The sequence below is a fragment of the Agaricus bisporus genome (assembly GCF_000300575.1).
Source record: "Agaricus bisporus var. bisporus H97 unplaced genomic scaffold AGABI2scaffold_7, whole genome shotgun sequence".
In the NCBI taxonomy this organism is placed as follows: Eukaryota; Fungi; Basidiomycota; class Agaricomycetes; order Agaricales; family Agaricaceae; genus Agaricus; species Agaricus bisporus.
Window position 1 is genome coordinate 1,970,710 of NW_006267370.1, and position 23,416 is coordinate 1,994,125.

At 46.0% G+C, this 23,416-nt stretch overlaps 9 protein-coding genes across 9 annotated transcripts; 3 read left to right on the forward strand and 6 right to left on the reverse strand.

Annotated features, from left to right (window-relative positions):
- Positions 1-477: 477 nt before the first annotated feature.
- On the reverse strand, positions 478-1,044 carry AGABI2DRAFT_72973 (hypothetical protein; the record flags this gene model as incomplete). Its single annotated transcript, XM_006462904.1, has 4 exons — positions 478-575; positions 638-742; positions 793-896; positions 947-1,044. Coding segments are annotated over 4 exons (405 nt in total), but the record flags the coding sequence as incomplete, so codon positions are not given.
- Positions 1,045-4,731: 3,687 nt separating this feature from the next.
- AGABI2DRAFT_194012 (hypothetical protein) lies at positions 4,732-5,684 on the forward strand. The gene is made up of 2 exons (XM_006462905.1): positions 4,732-4,928; positions 4,995-5,684. Exon 2 carries the CDS (start codon positions 5,191-5,193, stop codon positions 5,527-5,529), a length of 339 nt encoding a protein of 112 aa, XP_006462968.1. The 5' UTR covers positions 4,732-4,928; positions 4,995-5,190; the 3' UTR covers positions 5,530-5,684.
- A 180-nt stretch (positions 5,685-5,864) lies between these two features.
- On the reverse strand, positions 5,865-7,972 carry AGABI2DRAFT_207644 (hypothetical protein). Its single transcript, XM_006462906.1, has 9 exons — positions 7,875-7,972; positions 7,632-7,827; positions 7,005-7,572; positions 6,826-6,947; positions 6,709-6,771; positions 6,506-6,659; positions 6,279-6,449; positions 6,159-6,217; positions 5,865-6,100 (listed from the first exon to the last, which is right to left on the reverse strand). The coding sequence occupies exons 1-9, from the start codon at positions 7,956-7,958 to the stop codon at positions 5,964-5,966; spliced, it is 1,554 nt and encodes a 517-aa protein (XP_006462969.1). The 5' UTR covers positions 7,959-7,972; the 3' UTR covers positions 5,865-5,963.
- A 753-nt stretch (positions 7,973-8,725) lies between these two features.
- AGABI2DRAFT_144407 (hypothetical protein) lies at positions 8,726-10,498 on the reverse strand (the record flags this gene model as incomplete). Its single annotated transcript, XM_006462907.1, has 3 exons — positions 8,726-8,728; positions 8,775-8,828; positions 8,885-10,498. 3 exons carry the CDS (start codon positions 10,496-10,498, stop codon positions 8,726-8,728), a joined length of 1,671 nt encoding a protein of 556 aa, XP_006462970.1.
- Positions 10,499-11,113: 615 nt separating this feature from the next.
- AGABI2DRAFT_119799 (hypothetical protein) lies at positions 11,114-13,029 on the forward strand (the record flags this gene model as incomplete). The annotated part of the gene is made up of 3 exons (XM_006462908.1): positions 11,114-12,661; positions 12,727-12,828; positions 12,883-13,029. 3 exons carry the CDS (start codon positions 11,114-11,116, stop codon positions 13,027-13,029), a joined length of 1,797 nt encoding a protein of 598 aa, XP_006462971.1.
- An 11-nt stretch (positions 13,030-13,040) lies between these two features.
- AGABI2DRAFT_224653 (hypothetical protein) lies at positions 13,041-14,940 on the reverse strand. Its single transcript, XM_006462909.1, has 9 exons — positions 14,547-14,940; positions 14,423-14,493; positions 14,286-14,371; positions 14,131-14,232; positions 14,003-14,081; positions 13,927-13,946; positions 13,859-13,872; positions 13,645-13,805; positions 13,041-13,586 (listed from the first exon to the last, which is right to left on the reverse strand). The coding sequence occupies exons 1-9, from the start codon at positions 14,848-14,850 to the stop codon at positions 13,200-13,202; spliced, it is 1,224 nt and encodes a 407-aa protein (XP_006462972.1). The 5' UTR covers positions 14,851-14,940; the 3' UTR covers positions 13,041-13,199.
- A 655-nt stretch (positions 14,941-15,595) lies between these two features.
- Positions 15,596-16,501, forward strand: AGABI2DRAFT_186774 (hypothetical protein; the record flags this gene model as incomplete). The annotated part of the gene is made up of 3 exons (XM_006462910.1): positions 15,596-16,089; positions 16,157-16,223; positions 16,283-16,501. The coding sequence occupies 3 exons, from the start codon at positions 15,596-15,598 to the stop codon at positions 16,499-16,501; spliced, it is 780 nt and encodes a 259-aa protein (XP_006462973.1).
- Positions 16,502-16,577: 76 nt separating this feature from the next.
- AGABI2DRAFT_194016 (hypothetical protein) lies at positions 16,578-18,169 on the reverse strand. Its single transcript, XM_006462911.1, has 5 exons — positions 17,946-18,169; positions 17,826-17,874; positions 17,030-17,773; positions 16,855-16,971; positions 16,578-16,803 (listed from the first exon to the last, which is right to left on the reverse strand). The coding sequence occupies exons 1-5, from the start codon at positions 18,048-18,050 to the stop codon at positions 16,772-16,774; spliced, it is 1,047 nt and encodes a 348-aa protein (XP_006462974.1). The 5' UTR covers positions 18,051-18,169; the 3' UTR covers positions 16,578-16,771.
- A 241-nt stretch (positions 18,170-18,410) lies between these two features.
- AGABI2DRAFT_194017 (hypothetical protein) lies at positions 18,411-22,013 on the reverse strand. Its single transcript, XM_006462912.1, has 5 exons — positions 21,651-22,013; positions 21,163-21,579; positions 20,819-21,110; positions 19,433-20,763; positions 18,411-19,381 (listed from the first exon to the last, which is right to left on the reverse strand). Exons 1-5 carry the CDS (start codon positions 22,005-22,007, stop codon positions 18,500-18,502), a joined length of 3,279 nt encoding a protein of 1,092 aa, XP_006462975.1. The 5' UTR covers positions 22,008-22,013; the 3' UTR covers positions 18,411-18,499.
- Between the last annotated feature and the right edge of the window lie 1,403 nt (positions 22,014-23,416).

Genomic DNA, 23,416 nt, shown 5'->3' on the forward strand with positions numbered 1-23,416 from the left:
GTTGTAGAATTGCCTTTGCATCATGGAGTTCCGTCGTTTGCGCCCGTGAACGACCTTCCGAGCTATTTCCGGCATGTGGTTGTTTGAAACCATCTTTTGGGGAGCCTCTTCTCCCTGGAATTTACTGGTTTTGGGAAATTGGTTCGAGGGTACCGCGACTAGGTGGGAAGTGGCTTAGTTATCAGAGTGGACCTCCTGCAAATTCTGGCGAGTATCAGCTACCTTGGATGTCCAAACTGGTTAGTCCATGGACCGTGAGTCCATTGAAATTCGAATGCGTCTAGGACAGCCCCTCACGCAACTTCTCTTCCCGACCACTACGGATTTCGGAGATTGTCAGTGTTCTCAAAATTGATATTCAAAATGATCGCCTCAGAGAGTCTGAAAAATATAACCACAGAAGTCCGTTAAAATATGCATTGTCCGTACAATCATACACTACGTGTATTCCATTACCAGCGTCCCTTGACAACTCCGTTAGTTCCAGATCTGGTTATTGTTACCGTCAAAGCAATCGAAAACCTGAAGCTGATTCCCGTTCGTTGTGTCTCCATTCGTCAAATCAATGCACTTGGCTGGATAGATGACCGTGTTAAGTTAAACAAGACGGAATCGGTGAAAAGAAGCAGAAACATACCTGAAGACTGGAGTTGGAGATGATGACTGTCGGTGTAAGTCCAACTCTGAGCAGCAAGGCCGTCAAAGCATTCCCAGATTTTCATTCCTACACCGTTTGCCGGATCTAAGGTGAAATTAAATCCTTGATCAACATCGGATAAGTCCAAGACTTACTGGCAGAAGTGGCATCAAGACAGAAGTTCGTTCCGGCCAATTGAACTTTGGTATTACCGTCGGTAAGAGTCCATTGCTGAGCGTTACTGCCATTGCAGTCAAAGCTGAACGCATATCAGACTCGAGGTCGATCGCAGATAGGAAGAAAACAGACATTTGAACAGGTGTGCCGTTAGCGAAAATTGCACCCTCGACATCCATGCATTTGCTGCCATCTACATTGGAGTGAAGCGCACGGCTCGTAGGAGGTGGTGGAGGCGGTGGAGTGGACTCCCCATTTCCGGGAGGACCTTCAAGCCACACTTGATTTCTATTACTGGTGCTGCACTCCCAAATCTGTAATTGATTAGAATTTCCCGAGTTTCCGTCCGTCAAATCGAGACAAAAATCTATTGCATGTAGTTATATAATGCACCACCCAAGCAGGTGAGCAGCAGAGACAAACCTTTGTCTGCAAGCTTGATCTGATTATCGCTGTTGTAGGTCCATTGTTGAGCAGGGAGATTGTCGAAACATTGCCATATCTTCATTCCGACACCATTAGCTGGGCCTGAAGAGAATTAGTATACGATGACAGAAACTTGAATCCAAGGTTCCTTACTGCTGCCGGCATCAAGACAGAAACCGGTTCCTTCTACCTCGATATGGCCGGCTACTCCGCGTTGAATCTTCCAATTCTGCGCGTCGCTATCATTGCAATCGAAGCTATGATAGTTAATGTTAGACGATGAAAAAAAGTTATTTTGAAAGTGAACGAACATTTGGACAGCAGTTCCATTCTCGAAAGCGGCGCCACGAATGTCAATACATTTCTCAGAGCTGGAAATGGGATGGAGAGTCCCAACAGGACCAACTTTCTGGCGTGGAACGAGAGGGCTTGCCAAGCCACCTAGTCCATTAGAGAGAAGAAGAGTGGCAGCGACGAGTCCGTTCAAGCTATACATGGCAGTGGGTTTGAGTCTGGGAGGACAGCAGAATGCTTTGAGTCTTTTATACGCGTCCTGCTAGGAATGGTCGGATGAGGTATGTCAATTGCAGATATCACACCCTGGTTTCCGGTGAAATCCTCAGTGGCCCATAATGGCCATTTTCGAATGGTTGCGGCAACCTAAACATAGGTTCCTGAAGAATATTAGAGGCTTATTCCGTGTTATTCGGCATCTCCTGGCTGTGCTCGGGCTCGCTGACCGTTAGGTACCATCTAAAGGTCAGATGATATGACGACAAAGGCCGTGCCATCGGGCCCGAGACCACCAAGAAAAATGTTGCCCAAACATTAACACTTACATGTCTAACCAGTGCAAAGTTAAGCTTAAGCTTCAAACTCGGCCTGGGTTTATGTCTCGACGCCTTCTCTTCGCCACTAAATATATCTTCCTGAGTTGTACAAACATCGGGCCTTCCGTTAACGCGATCAAAATTGGAAACCGTTGTCTAACCGAATGAGAGAAACATCAACTAGTTGCGTTTTGATTCTCCAAACTTCCGATACGGCACGGTCAAGTCATACCGAAATTCGACTTTCTGACGAATGAAAGATATTTTTAGTAATGACCTGCTCCGTATCGCCATCGTGGGGCCTCCCGCATACCACCATGCCGTTTAGCCCGCCTTCAGCGTGATGCACCCTGTGGTCTATTCAATTGTCACTCGTCTCTACGTTGGCCTTCATCACGGGATGTGTTTCATTTTTATTCCCCGAACATCACCTTCCAAATTTTAACAAACTGAACCATTTCTATTTCGATAGGAGTTACTTGAGCGCTGGAAACTTTGAGTGTGTCTCGTATGACATCTCAATGTTAATTTTTCCTTTTTTCCACACGAAATGGCGACAACTCACCTTCAACCGACTAGTGAAACTTGCATCGCATTGTCAATTTGGAGTACTGGAGGCGAAATAATGCATACATACTAGAAGATATTGATCTTTGTCGACTCCGAAATAATCTCCCGTACGCATCCACCCATTGATAAATGGTTCTTAAGTAACTTGAGGGTTGTCGAAGTATCCGGATACAACGTTTCCACCTTTAACCCATAGTTCATCAAGTTTATCAAAAGTCCGCATTGTTACCATCTTCACGAACTATATGTGCTTCCATTTCCGGCATAAGAACTCCTGAAGATCCTGGCTTTTCCCATCAAACAGCCATTTAAGCTTCCTGGGATAGGTGGACCAATGGCTAGAGCCATGTGTTGAAAAAATAGTCAGTAAATCTCGGAGACATAGATAATAGCGTTGAACGAGAGCTTACAGTTTCGGACATTCCATAAGCATCGCTAAAAGGGAGATTTTTTCGCGTTCGAATCCGGAATTTTTCGAAGAGTTCTTTAGGCATGCGAGCGGTAGTACTGAAATCTCCCTCGGACAGAGCTGGGACATGTGGCATCGTCCTTAAATTCGCAATCGTTAAAAGGCCTTCTGTTGAGGCGTAGTCGTCGACGTGCAAGCCCAAGACACAAATCATCCCCTCCGTTAAACCGTGTTCCCGGACTTAGAGGCCAGGAAATGGTCGGAAATGCATAGTTTTGTGACCGGTGTGAGTTTAAACCTAATTTGACTGGCATGTGGTGAAAACGATATGAAAGGGAACTCCAATTTCAAGGACAATCAGTACGAGGACAGTGACATAATAGTCCTTTCGCGGGAATATAAACTCGTCTTTCGTTGTTATCGTATATCCAATACTCACCGCAGTGTCCTCAGCCAAAATACCAACCAAATCACGATCACCCACGTTCAACCCAAGGCCACCTAGATGCACTCAGAGAAACCGCCAATTCGTCAACCCGCTTGCTCAATTGTCTAGCGTAACGAAGTCTAAACATTGGTTATGATGCGGTTTGTCCAATTATGGTATCATAAGCATAGAGAGATTTCCAGAAACAGGTTCGACATCAGGATAAAGAGACTTCAAGTGAGGCATAACGTTCGGGGAATACAAACAACGTTGAGGAGGAAAGATGTTCATGATCACGATTGATACCGCAGGGCCAAGGTTCCAAAACCGATCGTCGTGGTTGGTTGGTTGGTTATAGGAGAGACTGAATTATTATTATGTAACCTTCACATCGACCCTTGACCCCTGTTTTGACCCCTACCCCGCAAGATGGTCCAAAGTTCGAACTACCCCTCAAGCGAGTCACCGTCGACACCGTATCCTTGGCCAACGAAAGTTTTGGATAGTGCAACAGTGAAATTAACTTGTTTCAAAAGCACATGTAGTCACTTTAGCATTGTGATGGTGTTCAACAAGTTCAATTGGAGGTCTAGGAGTCGTAATATAAGTTTCTATAAAACTCCTGATCAAACATTCCCGCGATCGTTTACTTGGAGTCAGTATCCGAGTAATCAGGTACGCTCGAGGCAGGGGAGGACTTTTGAATAGATATGATTTTTTTCTGTCTAATTAACTCTTTAAGCTTTAATACTCAGCTTGCGCCACAACCACTCGGAAGAGCTCATTTCAAACTCAGTTCATCGACCCGATGTCGGTTTAAATTCAACTCAGGGGAAGGCAAGCTCGGCATCCTTCATTGATCGATATTGCAAATCTAGTCCTGCCAAGTAATTTACCGCAACGTGTTTCCTAGTCTCACATCTTCACACCTTCATTTCAGCTGATTGGTGTGACACTGCGCAGTACATATGTCAGTAACCAAGAACGAATCCAACACGATTCCAGCTAGTCTATTCAACAATCTCTGAATGCTTTTTATGTAATCCTAACCTTATTCACAGCATCCGGTTGTGTCCCCTCCTGAACCCCTCTCTTCTATCCACTAATTCACTTGAAGGAAAATGTCTGCGGAAAGGTTTGAGGGGAGAGACGATCCGAAGAGGATATATTTTTGGACCCACAGATGTACACAGAAGAAGTAGATTTTTGATTTCAATCATGGGCTGCAATTCCACGGTTGTCACTTTCGGTGATGAAAGTAGGGTTGATCATGATGTGACATGAGGAGGGGAGTCGATTAAGGACTGTTTATCCAGGGATAATCTGCTTTGTTTCTGTCCAACAACCTCAGTTTAGGGTCACTTGCTTTTTCCACCCTTGCCACGTCCGCAACCAAAGTCGTCCTTTTTATCCAGTCCTCTGCTTCTGCACCACTTAAGTCTAATCCTCTCTGTGAGTTATTATGGTCTTGGCTTGTTGGAATCCGGTTGTTGTTTCGTGCGCTGATACGCAGTTCAGTCACGGTTCATTCTTGGATATTTCTTCGACCGGCTCTAGTTCCGCTAGCCTCATCCAACACTCCGCCCAATCTCCCTCCCTATTCGCTCTTCCGATAAATCCCCATACTCCTACACACACAAAAAGAGAAAGTAAAACACACACGCAACACCCACCACCCACAACACAACACACCACAAACCAAAAAAAAGGACAAATGGTATACTACGCCGCAGGCTACACCATCACCTCTTTCGAAGTCTTCGACCTCGTCTACCACTTCACCGGTAAATCCTACAAACACTCCGAATACGACCTCGCCCTCGACTTCCTCTACTACGATCTCCTAAACAAATACAATGTCGACATGCACGAACTCGACGACTCCATCGAATCCACCATCCTCATCGCCTGTCTCGAATCAAACCAACAAGAACTCCACACAAAAGATTTAGTCGATAATGTCAAGGCGGCGAATATTCGTTCATACTTGGATCGTGCGGGATTGAAACGGTACAAATCTCTTGTCATGAGTTGGCCTAAATATCCCGGGTAAAAAAATAGTGGGGAGGGGGGTTGTGATAGATTGGGGGTATTTGATGGAAGGAACTAAGCGCTTTAAATGTTTTCCCCTCTCTTTCCCCTTTCCTTTTCTTTTCGATTCCCGCTTTCATTCTCTTCCCGTTCGCTTCTCCCTTTCTTCTGTATCTATCTCAGTCTTTTATCGTAATCCCACTGATTCATACTCATCTTCCTTTCAAATCGGGAAAACTAAATAATTTTTTGGTCTTCGTCCTTCGGCCTATTCATTCTTCTACTCAAATCGATTAAGATCAAATCTCTCCTTCAAAAACGGACGCCGTACTCGTTGTATATCCTACATATTCTTCTGTCTACCCCCCCATTTCTATTAGCCTACATACATTCCCAAGAAAAAAACAACAAAACACAATTCACAAATTCAAACAAAAAACAACAGTAATCCTCACATCAATGCTCCGTCTCTTCCCAAGCCCTCCCAACAGTCTTAAACAAATCCGCCTCCGTGATCTTCTTCGCACTAGAAAAATACCCAGCAGCAATCTTAGCATCAATCTCCACTCGTGAATCCGGGGGTATCAAATGGTCTATACAAAAATAAAAATTAAACCTCCTGAAGAACTCTTCCATTTGAAGTAGACTTACCAGGAAGGTCATATCGCTTCAAGATAGGAATACCACTCTTCACTATCGCATCGTATTTCCTAAGATAACCAATATCAATCAATATAATGTTATACATCGGATGAAATGTTAAGGACTCACATATCACTCATACTAACCATCTTATCAATCTTCCTAATACCCAACCAATGTAAAACATCCGGCATAAGAGCTTGAAATCGCATATCCTTAACCCCAGCAATCATTTCCGTCGATTTGAAGTATTTATCTGCCGAGTCACCACCTCGTTTACGGAGGTTATACACCAGGTATCTTAAATAAAAGAGTTAATGTCATTTTCGGGGGGAAGATTAGAATTTTAACGTTACTTGGTGACTTCGCCTAATGCACGACCTTCTTTGCGGAAGTAAACCACAACACCTATACCACCTTTCTGTGCGCCTCTGATACACTCTTCAATAGCATAAACGAGGTAAGGTTTGCAAGTACAAATATCAGAACCGAACACGTCGGATCCATTGCCTATCACACTATCAGTGAAGAAAAGCTGTTGTCGGTGAAAAGCACGTACACTCATCGTGGACGCGAAGAGTCAACTCCTTGCTCTCATCGGAAAGATATGCAGGATTACCAACTGTATGTACCTCAAATTAATGGTAAAGGCATGAAGAAAAGAACATTCACGTACAAATGTAGACGGTCAAATTCCCAATTGGTGGGAGGAACACTTTGATGTCTGGTCGAGTGATCAATTCGGGATACATCCCACCCGTTTCTTCAAACAGTGCACGTCGCAATAAACTCTCAGAACTAGTAAAGGCAAATTAATCAGGCATAACAAAGGTAAAAATCAAGTTGTTCGCTCACATTTCAAATCTCTCCGCCACACCTGGTAAATACCAAACCGGTTCAACGGCAGCCTTACTCACAAAAACCTCTACACCATTATCCTCACTACTAACAGATCCATCCTCATTCATCAACGGTCTACTCTTCATAACCACGTTTCCATCAACAACAAGTGTACCTTTTCTAGCCGCCTCATCCAATTCACTCATTTTCAAATGAGCTTTCGTCACGGCGATACTAGGTCTAATATCCAATCCAGACTCCATTTCGTCCTTGAATACGATCTGCACTAGATGACCCCAAGGATCAAATGATACAATTTTTTTGGGATCGAACCAGGATGGTTGACCTGGGAAGTCTACTGGGGGTTCCGTCATTGTGTAGTCGGGTTTGTGGGTCGGAGAGAGAGAGCCCATTGCGATGGATAGTGAACGATAGATGGAGTAGGAGCCGGAATGAGCTCCTAGGCCGTTACGTCGTTTGATGGAGGATGGGAGACGGGAACAGATGATAGGTCCTCGTTCGTGTGGATCTGAAGCGCCCCAGCGAAGGGGATGTGGTTTGATTCCATGTTGATCAGGGTATGCTGTGAATCGACAGACTTGAACAGGCCAAATCAGAGGAAAGATCAGATGAAATTCTTACTGGACAAGTTGACTCGCCCGGGGTATAACAATTTCTCCCGTTCTTTATCCGTGAACGCGCCTTTACGGGGTGGCGAAGCACTAGGACCACCCGCAATCGGAGAAGGAACGCTCGAAATCGGTGAAAAAGGCTCCTTGTCCTTGTCCTTCACTGGCTCTAACGGAGGGCTTTTCGAACCATTGCCCAGCGCATCAATCTGTCTTTCATTTGATAAAAGCCACTCGGAACAAGGCAATGGCATACCTTGGCCTGCATAGCTTGTTGATTGAGCTGCATGGCCTCGAGCTGGGCCAAGATCTGCGTAAGAACAGCATCTGTAGAAGACATGGTGGAAGTAGAATCAGAGATGTCGATAACTCGGATCTTTCGAGGTGACCGGATCGCCCGTGACGTAACGATCCGCGCTGGCTAACACAAGTGGTCACATAACAACGTTCTTTCTGTGACAGCAAGGGTGTGAATGAATCCAGTCACTTGAACAATTACTTGGACGCAATGGCGATCAGAAATAGCCCGCAACTATGCAGCCCTTTGCCGCGAGGCGGCAGAATTAATACCTGTACATGTGATCATCATGATGGCATCTGATTCCCTGTTGATCGATGCTGTCCGACACGGGGCCCGAACGCTCTCAGCCAAAGCATATAAACGGCCCACCAGAGAATCATTATATATCTTTTTACCTTTTATATATGATATGAGTATAAGCAACGGTAACTGCCCTGATTGGAAATTTGAGTTGGGATACTGAGTACACACTTTTGGTTGGACTTCCGAGGTTGATGCCATTTTACACGTTTGGTCTCACTCTCTAACAACGGTCATTTGTATACAAGTCGGCCACGGATACAACAATCGACCGGGAGCGTTCACTCTGGTACAATAGTAGTCGGCCCACTACGAGTAGGATACGAATTTGGGCAATTTCGATGATAACATCAAATTTTTATTGAAACCACAGGATATTCAAATATGAGTAACTCTGGGCTAACCAAGACCAGTACACGTTTTCCCTCGCTTCCAAGAAGGAAGCAACGAACAGAGGTGCTGTGGGTAACATTTGATGAAACGCCTGTCCTCTATTTAATTATGTTTTACTACGTCAATGATCAACATTAAAATAATTGTACAAAAAACACTGACAGTGGTGCCCATGTGGATGGATTGAACGATATTTTGGAGATTATGTGTTTGTATCTAAGGACGTTATGAGGCGGAGAAACATAAATGCAAGTGAAAAAGGGTCTGCGCACCTGATTCTCCAACGATTCAATCCACGCGAGAAATTCTGATTTAGGTATCTTGCCTTTGACGAAGCGAAGACATGGATATCTAAAATCAATGATCGCTTGGTAGAGAGCAGGATCATCAATATCCCCCAGCCTAAGACAAGCGCTCCAGACATTAGCCGCGCAGTAGTGGAGCAATTGGTGAGAGACCGAAAATGCGGATGTGCCATCAGTCTTGGTCGGAGACCAAGCGAGATTAATTGCATGCTGGGGAATGGTTTGAGCCAACACGCCAAAACAGCCTTTGATGAATTCGAGGCCAATAAACCTCGTGGCGAATGCATTTACTTCGGTACGAGTAACAGTCATTTTATTCTCTTGGTCGTCGTCATCGAGGAAGCTTCGGCGATTGCGAAGGAAATAATCGGCAAAGGAAACATGGTAAAGGCGTATAGCATCTTGGGATGCTCTGTCAGGCTCGGGAACATTTACAAGACACAGTAAAGGCTGCACGCTGTGATAGAAAGTAGGGCGGTTAAGGTGAAATAGATTCGCCATCTGTATGATTGGCAAGGAAGGATATAGGATGTATGTCCCAAGAAGGTGGCAGAGTCGGATGGAGCGAGCAGGAACTGCCGAAAGAATTCTAGCGTATAAACGGTCGAGTCGTGCCATAGAATGGTCCTCGCGATGGGAATATTGTTTAGATAGAGGACGGAGAAGGTATTCAAGTCGTCCCTTGGGATCGCTGAGCTGGGCATCGTCGATATAACGTACTGTTGTGGAGGCGAACGCAAATAAACCAGAAGATGCAGCAATGATAGAGCGGATGTCTTCCTCCGCGGGCCATAATCCATCAACGGGACCAAGGTACTTCTCTCGTATATCTACAAAGCACGAGCGGAGGTATGAATCGACGTCGTCGGTGGTTTCTTTAGTGTCAATCGACAGCTCCAGCTTCCAGCACCGAATCGGGAAATCACCATCGGAAATAACAGCTCGTATATGGCGTTCTGGACGGCTGCATACCATCCAAATAAGGGGACTAGACGATGCCAGCTTCGTGACGCTGGCGATCAGCTCGATCATGTTGAGCTGGGCTTCCTCAGGCTGGCATTCATCTAATCCGTCAAGGATAACGAGGAATTTACCAGGCGCGGGTGGCAATAAAGCCAAGGGGTCGGCAATGAGTCGCTTGAACTGTATCGAGGGCGCTTTGTTTAAGATGTCGGATTCATTTGCCAGCTGTTTCGTTACAATTGCTCGATAACTCGGTATACGGACAGCAAGCTGATAGGCAATAGTAACCCAGACTTTGGTATATCTGTCTCGACCCTGCAATCGAGAGAAAAAAAAGGCAGCCCCCAGCTGACCTCCTTCGGCAGCATATTCCGCTACTGTCTGAGCAACGGCCGACTTGCCGGCGCCAGCTACGCCCCAGAACCAGCAAAAGTCGCTTTGGCGATGGTCGTTCGACATCCATTCCATAATGGATGTTATTAACCACTGACGAGTGCCAGGATGGCATCGAGGGGGCGGGAGACGCTCAGATGAGTCGACGTCGGCACCTGGAGTCATGTTTGCACTGAGTATAGAGAGAGCTATATTTTCATCAACATTAAGCCAGTACTGAGCCATTGTCCTAATAATCACCTGTTGTGCCTGCTTGGATATCAGTCCATTTGTCTGCCGTTGTAGGGATTTTCGTCCAGGAATGAGCAGGTTGTTGAGAAAACCATGTCCTATGGCGATTGTCGTCCTGAATTTATGGTCACCGTTGAACTCAAAGACGAAGAATGCAATCTACCTTGAAATGACGATGACTTAGGAGCGGCATAGTGGACGTGAACGGATGTGCGAGATTAAGATGATAGAGTGGGAAAGGAGTGACAGCACGAATATGGACCTCGCCGTAGCTCAGGCTATCTTGAGTCTTGACATGAGTTATGAGCATTCTTCTCGTGACTAGCTACAGCGTGGGACGCAGACCTGGTTCATCAACTCATTCTTCTTTCTCCACAGCGAGTACGAACTGAGCTCGTGTTCAATACTATGCAATCCTATGGTATGTATTTGAAATCAAGTTTCTACTTCTACTAATCCCATGCAGCCCCCGGAAGCTTTTTCCCCAATAGCAGTGGGATGGCTTTCTATAACCCCATCATGATAAGCCAGGAACTCGGTGACCGAAATCATCATAAATTACGCGGTAAGGTTTCGACGTTCGCAAATCCTTTTCAGTGTCCGTTGACAATGTCATCGTTTTCAGACCTCTACAACCTTTCAATTACAGGCACTGGACTCCATTCCTGGGATAGACGCTTGCCTCCCCGTTGCCATCCGGGAACGCGTGTAGCACTTCTTCAGGAAATAGCAGACTGGATGGGGAACCCCTTGAGAGAAGAAGACATGTTCTGGATATACGGTCCCCCTGGCATCGGAAAATCAGCGGTGGCGCAATCTACGGGGGAATTTGCTAGTACCCAAGGCGTTCTCGGCGCAGCATTCTTTTTACTTCGAGAACGAGAGAAAAATAATCCCTCACGCTTCTTCATCACCATTGCGAGCGAACTCGCAGAACATCATCCGGAGTACCGGCATCATCTCTTAAAAATACTGGAAACTACTGAGAGGCTACTCGAACAGAGTTTGAACTATCAATTCGAAAAACTACTGGTCGAGCCTCTATCTGACCTGCCATTGCAGCGAAAGCTGCTGATAATCATCGATGGATTGGATCAATGCGATGGAGTTGATGACCGAGTCGAGCTTATCAAACTTTTGCGCCGTCGCTCCTCTGATCTGCCCATCATATGGCTGATTTGCAGCCGTCCAGAAATCGAACTCAAGAATGTGTTCAATGATGACCGCGCCGGTGGCCGTCCTTGTCACAAAAGGGAATTATCGCTTGAAGAACCTAACTCACAGAACGACATCAAGACTTACGTAGAAGATAGGCTTGGAGGACTTGCGAGGGAGTACTCTGACCATTTCGACTCTGATGATTGGCCAACGTCCAACGACTTAGAAAGACTGGTTAGCAAGTGCTCTGGTTTATTCCTATATGCAACGACGCTTCTTAGCTACATCAGCGACCGAAGGGCTGACGATCCGGACGGCCAGCTCGAGGCAGCACTTACCTTCATAGACAACCCTCGTCTTCTGATTTCCCCAAACTCCAATCCCCTCAAACTCCTCGATTCGCTCTACATGGGCGTACTTATGGGCTTACCAAAAGACAAATTGGATATGTCCCTCACCATTCTTGGAAGCTGTACCGTTTGCCCACCACTACCTGCCATGCACTTGAGCAACCTCCTTCATCTAGAGCAGAAACAGTTTTACAGCGCCCTCCGACCTCTACATTCCATCCTATTCATCCCACCTCGAGAAAAAGCATTTTTTTCGCCTCTACGCTACTTCCATCTTTCATTTTCTGAATTTCTCGCCGCCAAAAATCGCTCGATTACTTTCTGGCGGGACGAGGCCACTCATTGCGCGAGAATATTGACGGAATTCCTTCTCCTGCTCCAGTGTGAGCGTATTTCTTATTCTCGAGACTTATTATGGGTTCCTGTGTTTCCTGGACGCGACGATGACATCTCCCCACGTCTGTTGTTGACCAATAATATGTTTGACCATGCTGCAACTCACGCTTGGAGCATATGTTCTCATATACATAACCCTGACCCTGAGTTTCTCCTGAGGATACTCAAATTTGATTTCCGGCGTCTACAATCTGTTGCGGAGACAATACCGACTGAAACATTTACCCAATTCCTCCGCTGGATACATGCTCAAGTGGGTCGACTTATTATCAGCTATCCCCCCTTGAGCGTTGGATGATGCTGATTTTCATGAGATAGACTAGGAACCTCCCGGAATTTGCTCACATAGTCCGCATTACTCCAGTTTTGGACAATGATTCTGATCTCATCGAGAAATGCCACCTGATCGCTGAACCACTCGTACGTTTACCGGTATAAACAATCTTCTCCTGATTGATCATTATATTCAACAAGGATCTAACAACCGACAATTATCGTCATCGACCAGAGATGCTTCCGTGGTATGCACTAGCTGGTTTGGAAGAAGAAAAATCAATTGTGGCATTTATCAGCTTTGATTCCGTCATGATTTACTCATTGGAGGATCTCGTCCATTTTTGAATATATGAACCTTGAATATATAAAATCAATGTACAGCTGGTGTATTATCGTATCCCGACGCGAGGAAAACGGTAAAAGTATGTTCAACTTTCACCAACGATAAACAAAGTACATATATCTTGATTTTAAAGTCTAGGTCATCAATCAATATGTACACAAGCCAACCAATGTCATCTCACAGGCCCAAACTGCGTCTGCTTCCCCTTCCCATTCAACTCCCTCTCACCACTAGGATCCTCAACATCCAAAACCGTCACAAGCCTCTTCAAAAGCCTCCCCTGCACCTCAACAGTAGCCGCAAGTTCAGAAATCTGTCGACTCAACTCTGTCTGATTCTGCGCCAATTTCAAATTCGATAAATCCCCATTCGTGGGTGTTGATGTTGATGTTGGTGTTGTTGGCATTGGATGACGACGACTGCCACCACCACCACCACCACCACTACTTCTGGCAGGAGGAATTAGAGGAGATAAGGCGTAAAGAAGATGATTTTGTGTTGTAATATCATCTGGCCCGTTTTCCTCATTTCCATCTTCGTTATTCTCCCTTCTTTGTTCCTATAATGAATTGTTGACAAAAGAGAAAACTGACTTAATAAAATCAAACACGACGAACCTGTTGACTTGTCATCCGTTCGTAAACGAGGCTGAATTCGCGACCGAGCACAAAGCTTGGCAGACTAATGAGAAGGAGACCACAGAAAAGAATAGGAACGGTGACAAGTTGACCCCAAAACGAGCGAGGTGTGATTTCTCCATAGCCTACAGTAGTGATGGCTATATAGACATCGGTTAGCGAGGACGATGTACGTGGTTGAATATATACTTACTAACGATAACGAACCTAAAAGGTGTAAACTAAACGAAATGAAGAGCCAAAGACAAACAGAATACTCACCAACCAGCGGCAGGAATCGACTAAGGTGAAAAATCATTTGAGGAAAATCGAACGAAATTAAACCAAATGCACTTGCACTAAATTGACTTGGATCACCATCGTAGTTGATGAAAGTCTGCAGAGTCTCGTCCCATGTTCCTCGTTCGATGAAATACCTACAATAACATCAGAAAAAATTGAAACAATAATAATAAAAAATCATACAGAAGCGTGCTGAACACGGTGAGGATCATGATTACAAAGAAAAGAATTGCAAGAAGTGCATGTTGGGATCTTCGTACGGATAGAAACATAATTTCTATTGTGCTGCAGTTTTCCTCAGGATTTTGGTGATCAGATGAGAGTGATGGAGTACCCACAGTAAGATAGTATTACTGTATCTGAATGGACGGAAAACCCTGAGCAGTCGAAACATTCTCAAGATGGAAAAACGGAATAATATAGACTGCGAAATATGTCAGCCCGTTGGAGTACGAGATTCAACTCAACGACTCACAGTGTCTTTCTGAAGCAAAAGCTCAATGTAATATGGGAGTACTGCGAGTACATCGACAATCCCGAAGAAAGCTAGACGGACATCAGCAACCTTTCAAGAAAGAAAATCAAGAATAGAAACCAACAAAACATCCACTTGAAAAGAGTCATCCAAGTAGGGCTCCAAGCTATACACCGGGCGATATACTCCACAGTAAATAGTGCCACAAAACTCGTCTCTATTCCGAACCATATTCGATTCGAAATCGAATGAAACGCAGGGACTGTTTCCAAAACGGTAACGATGGCAGAAAAAATGATAAGCCCCGTAGACACGGCATAGAGGAGAAGGGCAGCAGGAGAAGACGTAGGACGTTCGAGGAGGGCGAACAGAGTATGTTTCCATCCAGGTTTAATGCTTTCGAACACCGGATCGTCGCCTATCGACATGCTGTGAGGAAATATATCATCGACGTTTGTGGGCGAGCGCGGTACATGGTCCTCTGTAAGAAAAGAGCTTGTCCGGAGGCGGGTCAGTTCTATAGACATGTACTGATGATGACTGACATAAACTCACCGTCCACGTTTAATCACACGGAACCTTCCGAAATGCTCCCACGCATAAATATGAAAACAGTTATTTCTTAATTTCGCACGCTGGGTAATTCGGTACAAATTATCACTCAAAACGCTAGATAGACCAGGTTATCGGCACTCGCCCATATAAACTCAAGGGTAGAATATATGGTAAGCCATAATAGAAATCATGTCGTCAGGTAGCCCGACACACTCCATAATCAAAGCGCGAAGATCGGTTTGTCCTCGCACCAATTGTATGAACCTTGGGCCACCCCCGATTGATTCAATTACGATGTCATAATAACGTTTGGAAGTTGACTTGAGTGACAGTAGGCACCACAGGTGCCAAACGACAGTAACTGCGAAGAAAATATATATTGAATAGACAAAATCTGGAATCAGGAACAAAGTCTACGGGGGCCGATTGAATTAGCGGGTGCGGACAGTGACACACATTTCAACACTCTTGTCCACGCAAGGCGCACATTGATAATGATCGTGGTGCAGTTATCCTAACCTTCCACGCCCAGAACAAGGGAACATCCCCGCAGCAACATGCCGAGTCTCGCATAAAACCCACGCCACTATACGAAGCCAACAACTCATTGACAATCAAATGCGTCTCATCCTATCTTCTCGTTATCCCAGAAATAGTACTTACTCTACAGAAACGGGTCAAGTTCTCTACAAGGTGAACAAACCCAACACATTCAATGATGGTATTGCGACCATCAGAAAGGTGGTTAACACCGTTAACGGTGTTTGGCAAGGCGATCTCCAGTCCCAGGCTATTAGACCTCAATCACCGCACTCTGATACAGCTGTTGCGGAACAGGGAGTCCAGGAGTGGGGAAGTCTAAATCCATATCGTTCGAGGGACTCTCAAGACGCACGATTTGCAGATTCTGATCGGGAGGAGGATGATCCTCATAATGATCATGAACTTGGACCAAGTACTGCAAGCGGCTTGCCCTCGCCAGATTTAGCCCAATATGCCTTCTGCGCTCAGGTTGACTTTCGTTTCCTGACGCCTACTCGATTCTACTATAATGGTTTGAACGTTCCCGTTACCGAATACTTTCGAAAGGAAGGTTGGTCGGCTTATGGAAGGTGAGAGATGCTTCGGACCATAGAACTTCTGTTGCTAGTATGTGAGCTTATTACTGCTTGTTTGAAGGGGGCGAGTCTTCAAAGCTTCTGACGGTAAAGAATATCGTTGGCAGTTGTCTTTGGGACCTATCGAGGTAATGTTCTTCAAGAGACGAGATGTTTATACCGAGATGAAAAACTCATGTTCCTTTAGATGATCAGAAATGACGAAAGTAAGGAACGGGTTGTCAAGTATCGGCTGTATCGGCCTTCGATGGGTAATTTCGTGAAAGGTAGACCTCCTTCATTGGAGGTTGACGATAGTTGCATTCCCATCCTCGATGAAATTATTATGACATTTATATATTGTCATAAATTACGGGAGATAAGAGAGAGAAGTCACTGGGGCGATGGTAGATCAGAAGGCTCTTAGAATCACTTTCATTTAGCGGAATTTCTTCGCGTATCCAATATTCCAAATGACATTCCTCAGTATATTCCTTGCTATTGTCAGAGTCCCAGCCTCAAAATTGATAGATAGTCAAGTATGAACGTTTTATCTAAGTATGTATACATCGCCTAAAACTATTAATACAAGAATAGCAACAATAGTTTTCGACAATCAGAGAGTATCATCAAGTGCATCAAATTCAATCATAAAGCAAAGCAAACCATCAGAAAAAGCGTGACAATAGAGCAACATTTAGATGATTTCGAGATAGTTGGATGGAGCGACTTTATGGGCGATCAGCTAAATCATCATCGTCAAGAAAAGCATGCACTCACTCCCTCTCGCACCATTAGATTTCATGGCTTCCCACCACTTGCCAGACTTGTCAAAGATCTCTAGGACTTCTCCCCTCGCGAAGGTCAATTCGGAAGGATCCGTGGGGGACGCATTATCTGTAGGACAACGGATCAACATAAGGAAGAACAACCAATAATCATTTTCTGAACTTACACTCGAAGAGTGCCTTAGCTCGTGTGATCGGTTGGGGAGCTGGAGTGGCATCGGTCGTGGTAGGGAGAGAACTAGGAGGCCTAGCCTGGTCCAGATTTGAACCGGATCCTCTAGTGCCAGACCCTACTTCATGGTGATCCATTGGATGGCCATTCGGAGTGAATTCAGGGACAGGTGGCATCTCCCTCATCGAACCAGCCCCACCAGGAGTTTGCGGGGGAGTAGTCCAGACGCCAGCTGATCGACGCCTATGGCTCTCCTGATCACCCCCGCTGCCTCGAACACCGCTGCCTCTGTATCCAGCCCCAGGTCCAGCAGCTCCATCGGGGCCTAGACTTTGCAGCGGAAGCGTATTGGGTACACCCTCCGCGTACTTGTGGGAGAAAGCATCCATGTGAGGTGCTGCAATGCCATTCGATTGCCAGGAATTCGCTCTACCATTGTTCGCAACGACTTGATAAACGTAGGAAGTCGGCTCGCAGGAGAGAATGAGGATCCAGATGACGTTGACTATACAGGTTATGATCCAACCCGCAGAGACGGCCTTCTGTGCGTCTGTAGGGGAGTGAAATATGTTGCGATGAACACCTTCTGCGCCATAAGACGTTGCAAGAGCAGCGAAGATTGAGATGGTAATGCCGTATTGGAAGAGGGATTCGCCCAGAAAACAAATCACAATGGCAATGATGACACCAAGCTGTAGAATGATACCAAACCACAGAGTCCCAATGGCATCGTTACCAACTAAAAGAGCAAAAGATGAACGAATGCTTTGCAGATGGGCGGTGCACCCTACCTCTGTCGGTTACGTAGGATTGTGAGACTATGCAAATGAACCAAGCGACCTGTTTGTTTGAAACGTGTTAACCGCACTTGCACCATTAATACATCATTAAATGAATTCATAAGTACATACCACTGACAAAACCAAAGAGGCTACGAACGTAAAGCTCTTGCCGAGGGACCTTGAATAGTTCATGGGATGAGTGCGATCCACAGTTGAATCGGGGGCAGGTTCCATTTAAGGACTTTCGAAGTGGCTATGGAGATGGTACAACAACGAGGGTCAGTAGACTGGGCAGTGGCTAACAAAGTGACGGCGGGGGAAGACTCAGTGGGGTGGGGACATGCAAGAGCGGAGGAAAGACGTTGAAAACCCGCCTATGACAACTATTTCCATTTCTGCTAAGCGAGCGTTAGAAGGTCAGGGTCATGCAAGAATGTTCAACATTCAGAACGTCATCCCTGCTCGCTTATAGCACCAAATTCCCACACCGGCCTCTTCTCATCATACAGTGCATTCTCAAATCTGCGAATTTGTCTTCGCAAAGCGTCATTGTTGGTGTACGGTTCAGTACTGTTCCAGTGCTGGGACCATAATGAATATCGTGAGAATCTGTATTATCCGAACAGCATGGGTAATTATGAATACAATGTGGAGAGTTCTATAAATGACAATCTAATATCTCATCACTGCATATCTCCTACTCTTCTCCAATAAGTGATATACTCCTCCAGGTGCTGCCGGCCAATCGCTGTACTCTTCACCAAAGTCGGTGATTCGCTCCTCGCTCCCGAAGTATCCAAAACAATTCCAGCAGCCAAGTGGTGCACGAAATTGGTTTCCAAGAAATTCAGCACTTTATGAGCCGGATTCTTCTCTTCACCTGCAGCTTTGACCTTGTCCAACCACTCGCCGAACGAAATAATAGGTAGAGGCTGTGAGCCACCCAGGATTGAAGCGACTTCTTCAACGAAACCCTCCCATGACTGACGAGCTGGATTCTCCAGATGAGAAACCGGCCTGAAATTCTTCGCAAACAGCAGCTCAGAGAGAACCTCACAAGCCCTGTTGACGGGGATCCACGAGAATGATCCCTTGAGTGCGGGAACTGCTGCGAGTTTAGAACAAGATTGCACGATGAGTGGGACATGTTCGCTTTCGTTCCAAGCTCCAGATCCTTCCGGGCCCGTCATTTGACCAATGCGGACAGTTGAACTTTGAACCAGCGCATCGTCTTGGCCGTACATTTCATTCGCGGCTAGTCCAATACGTTCGCCTACCCATTTGCCTTCAGGGTAACCCCAATCTCCAGAATTAATGGCACCTAGAGGAATCTCGGGAATTTCGGCAGGGCCGTCTGGATTGTGGGTATGGAAATGACTGGCTACGGCGATCGAGGACGTGAAGATGACACGCGTAGGATCGGCATTAGATGGACGGGCTCCAGAACTCTGGATTGCTAGACGGAATAAGTTTGCGAACGCCTTGATGTGGGGTTCAAATGAGGCCAAATTACGACTGAAATTAACGGGCCAAGCATTGTGAATGATATGAGTAACGCCGACGATCTAATAGCAATGTGAGCGATTAAGTCCCGGAAGTCCAAGCATACTACGAACCTCATTGTATTTTGCCTCGCCAAGGCCCAAATCTTCTTTGCTAGGCTCGGCTTCGAGAATGTCAACCTTTTCCCAATCCCTCTCGTCCATCTTGGCGCCTCTCTTACCCATTAGATCTATCTGTCTTTCACGAGCCCTGGTACCCGAAACTGCACGATTCAGACAATAGACCTTCCTAACACTCGTGTCTCCTGCCAATCGCGCTAGTAGGAAGCATCCTAGACTGCCGGTGGAACCAGTCAACAAGATCACCTTGCGGTCATCGTAATCTCCTATGTATTCCTTCCTCTTCTGACGAGCCTCGGCGGCAACGCCGGCATAAGAAGCCAGTTCTAAACGATACTTCGCTTCCATATCTTCCATAATCCTAATTCTTTTCGTTTCCTTATCTTCCGTGTCGTTATGCGCTCCCTGCATAGCCTCCTTCACGGCATTAAACAGCTTCACAGTGGAAGAGTTCTCGAAGATGAAGTCCGATTCGAGGTCAGTGACAGGAGCAGGGAGACCCCGAGTAGCCTTGAGGCCGTTAAGGAGAGCACGACGAAGTCGAGTTGCTTGGAGACTGTCCATACCAGCCTCGAAAAAGTCGGCAGTGTCATTATTAGCGGAAATGATAGCGGGGCAGACTTGTTCAACTTGGCTGCGGATGGCCGTTAAGAGTGCCTCGCCGCCATCAACAGAAGGAAGAGGGAGGGGTGCAGCAGTCACGTTCTCGGTATGTTCATAAGCTGCTTTGATATCGGCTTCGAAAGCAATCCAATTGGCTTTACGCAGGAGGCTGCCTTTATCGGCACGGAGAAGTTGACGTTCGGTATCTTGTTTGGCGAAAACGATCATATCACGAGTGACCTTCCCCTGCGCATCAATGAACGAGTTGCCCTTTTCAAGATAAGGGTCTATCGACACGCGAAGACTTTGAAGGGCCTTGGGGTCATTGATCTCCCATGATGAATCTGATCTCAACTCGACAATCAGACCAAGGGCAGTCTGACCGTTCCCGAAAGCAAGAACATCCTTGACGTCTGGGTGCTCGCAGAGTGTCTGTTCTAGGGTGGTGGGCCGCACTTTCTCGCCTGTAGCAAGGACAATCAGATCATCAGCACGGCCCATGATCCTGAATTGGTTCTTGTTCTGAGGGTGGGCCTCGAGGAGATCTTGGTTAACGTGGTCTTCGGCCCAACCCGGAGCACGGCCAACAAGATGGTAACCTCCGCTGCCGTCTTCCGAAGGGAGGAATTTCAGTCCAGTATCGCTGCGAGGTATCAGATAATGCCAATCGTGCCCTGGAGGAACTCGCTGGATAGGTGTGATGCAACCTATCTCAGTGGTACCTATAGAGCAGCATTAGTTGCGTCGTCATCTACGGTTCATACAAGGCCAACCCACCCCAGTGGTTCAGGAGATGGACACCATTAGAAACCAATTCATCGCCAACGGAGTCTTTCAAGGCAGCACCGCCAATGACCACATACTCAAGTTTCTGGAGTGCTTTAAGGCCAACTCCATCAGGAAGGTTCAGTATATCTTCGAGAATTGAGGGAACGGTGAGCAGGTATCGAGCTCCCGTGGAATTCAACATAGCGAGAGCGCTCTTGCCAGTGGGTATCGTGGCTGCTGGAGGCATGACGAATGGGATACCTATCCCTAAAGAAAGCGAGGGAGCCATTAGTCCAAATCCCTGTAAACGCTAATTAGATTGTAAACCACCCGCAGAGGCTAGATATACTCACATGGTATAATGGCAGAGTAGAGACTTGATATCGGAATGGCTCGTCTTGTTCTGGAATACGGTGGCACCGGGGGTATAGAAGAGGATATGCCTGACTGTGGCCGATAGGTTTGGGAAGGCCGGTAGTACCGGAAGAATGCATGATGAACGCTTCGACATCGGAGTGGTCGAATTTGGCACATTTAGGAGGAACGGGGTATTTGGCAAGGGCACCAGTGGGTCTTAAGAAGCTTTCGTAGCCAACAGATTCTACGATCTTTGGGTATATGAAGCCATCAGGCTGTTCTTTGTCGTACATTTGGATCGTCTCGTGCACGGCATGAGACACTTGGCTAGAAACGATGACAGCGCTTGGATTGGTGCTCTTTAAAAGATGCAGAATGGCAACAGGGGTCAGGCGAGCGGAAATTTGGAGTACCTGAGTAGATTGATAAGCATTCGAGGATGAAGAAGAAAAAGGAACATGATTAGGTGGAAACAGCAACTCACGGGAGCTCCGATCCTCAATAAAGCGCACATATAGATGTAGAGGGTAATGTCGCTGCCACAGAGTAGAGCAACAGGAGGAATCTTATCCTCATGCTCGGTACGTCCGGTGGTTGCACCGACGCCTACAAGCCAAGCGGAAGCACGCTCAACTGCATATGCTAGCTGAGAAAAAGTGATGATGCAAGGGTTTGCTAGGTCATTGGCCCGGAGTTGCTGGCCGAATATATGGTCGGGATTGTGTTTAGCGGCGAATTCTACGAGGTCGGGGAGGGTTTCAATGCCATCGGGGCGATCATCACTGTAACCAATGTTGACATGAGGCCGAACAAAAGTGCTTCCGGAGGCAGTGGATGACATGAGGATCTAGGAAAATGGTACGAGATTAGTTGTCTAGAGTCATGACCTTTTATACAAAGCATTTTTTTCGTAGAGCAAGCCACTTTGTACACGCCACCGAAGAGTAGATGCGGCGTAGCCGGAGATACGGTCTCTGAAACAACAACTCCGAAGGCAAAACTCGAAATTCCCGAGCCCATGGTTGACTATTAGCAGTAGGATATATGGTGGGTCAAAGCGTAAGTCAGAGTTTGCGTTCCGAATTTATTTTTGCGTTTACTCCAATTGATCTTTATTTGGCTTTGATTACCTTGATACTTATCTTGTTCTTTACCTTCCACGTTCTGTGTGTTCTTTGTTCCTAGATATATGAGCGGTTGTGTAATATCTGGCGTACTGCATACAAGATATTACATGATATCTGTAAGAGCCTATACGAGGCCACGAAGATACAACAGTGACGACTAATAATATTACGACCGTAGCGAAACGAAAGCCACAGTGTCAATCCTGAGTGTTTGAGCAGCGGTAAGAATCTGTGGCCAATTTCGCTTTTGACACGCCACCTTGGCAATTCGCAAAGAACGGACTCGGAGATCTCAAAGAGTCAATTTTACCCCGTAAGTTCCATTCTCATAGAGGGTTCAAGCATCGTCACCGTAGGGCACGGGTGTTTTCTTTCAACTCGAAACCCGTGTGTGAATGGAAGCAAAGGATACGAATCAATTCAGCCACACTATCAATCTTTGATTTCATTAGAATCCGCGCCACTGATAAGCTACGGTATTAGAAGAACGACGTCTAACTAACTACAAACTCCGACCAAATCCATGGGAAGAGCATACGCACGATGGTTTCGAAATATCATCTCACTATACTCGTGGTCAAGGACAGTCGTAATCCGTGGTGGAGATAAATCGTAGAATTCCAAAAAGACCTGTTCATAAGATTTTATCATCCTGGATGTCAACAAGCCATTTCTTCGACTTCCAAAGAACTTCAAGCCAGAAATCGGAGTTGGAAATTTCTTACTCCCCACCTGATTGAGTACATCTGCCGTAACTCTTAGCACGAGATGAACGTTTGAACTGATTGTGCTGCTGAACAGAGTCTACGACGCTTCAAAGTATTTCTCAACGCCTCCAAAACTATGATATGGTTTTAAATGAGAGGCTCATAAAAATCGCAGCCATCATTATGTTAACATCCCTACTGGTACTATAGCGCGTTTTCCCCGGAATAACATTGAAGGGTACAATGATTATTTAGTAGTGGCATGAGCTGCCGCTAACACCTTGCTCAATCAATCCCGAACAGTCAGTTGGCAGCCGTTGTGAAAGGTGCCAACTCAGGCGATATGAAGATGTGGATTTTTGTATATAAACTTAAACCTTTTATAAAAAACCTCCAAAAGCGGAGTAAGTCGATAC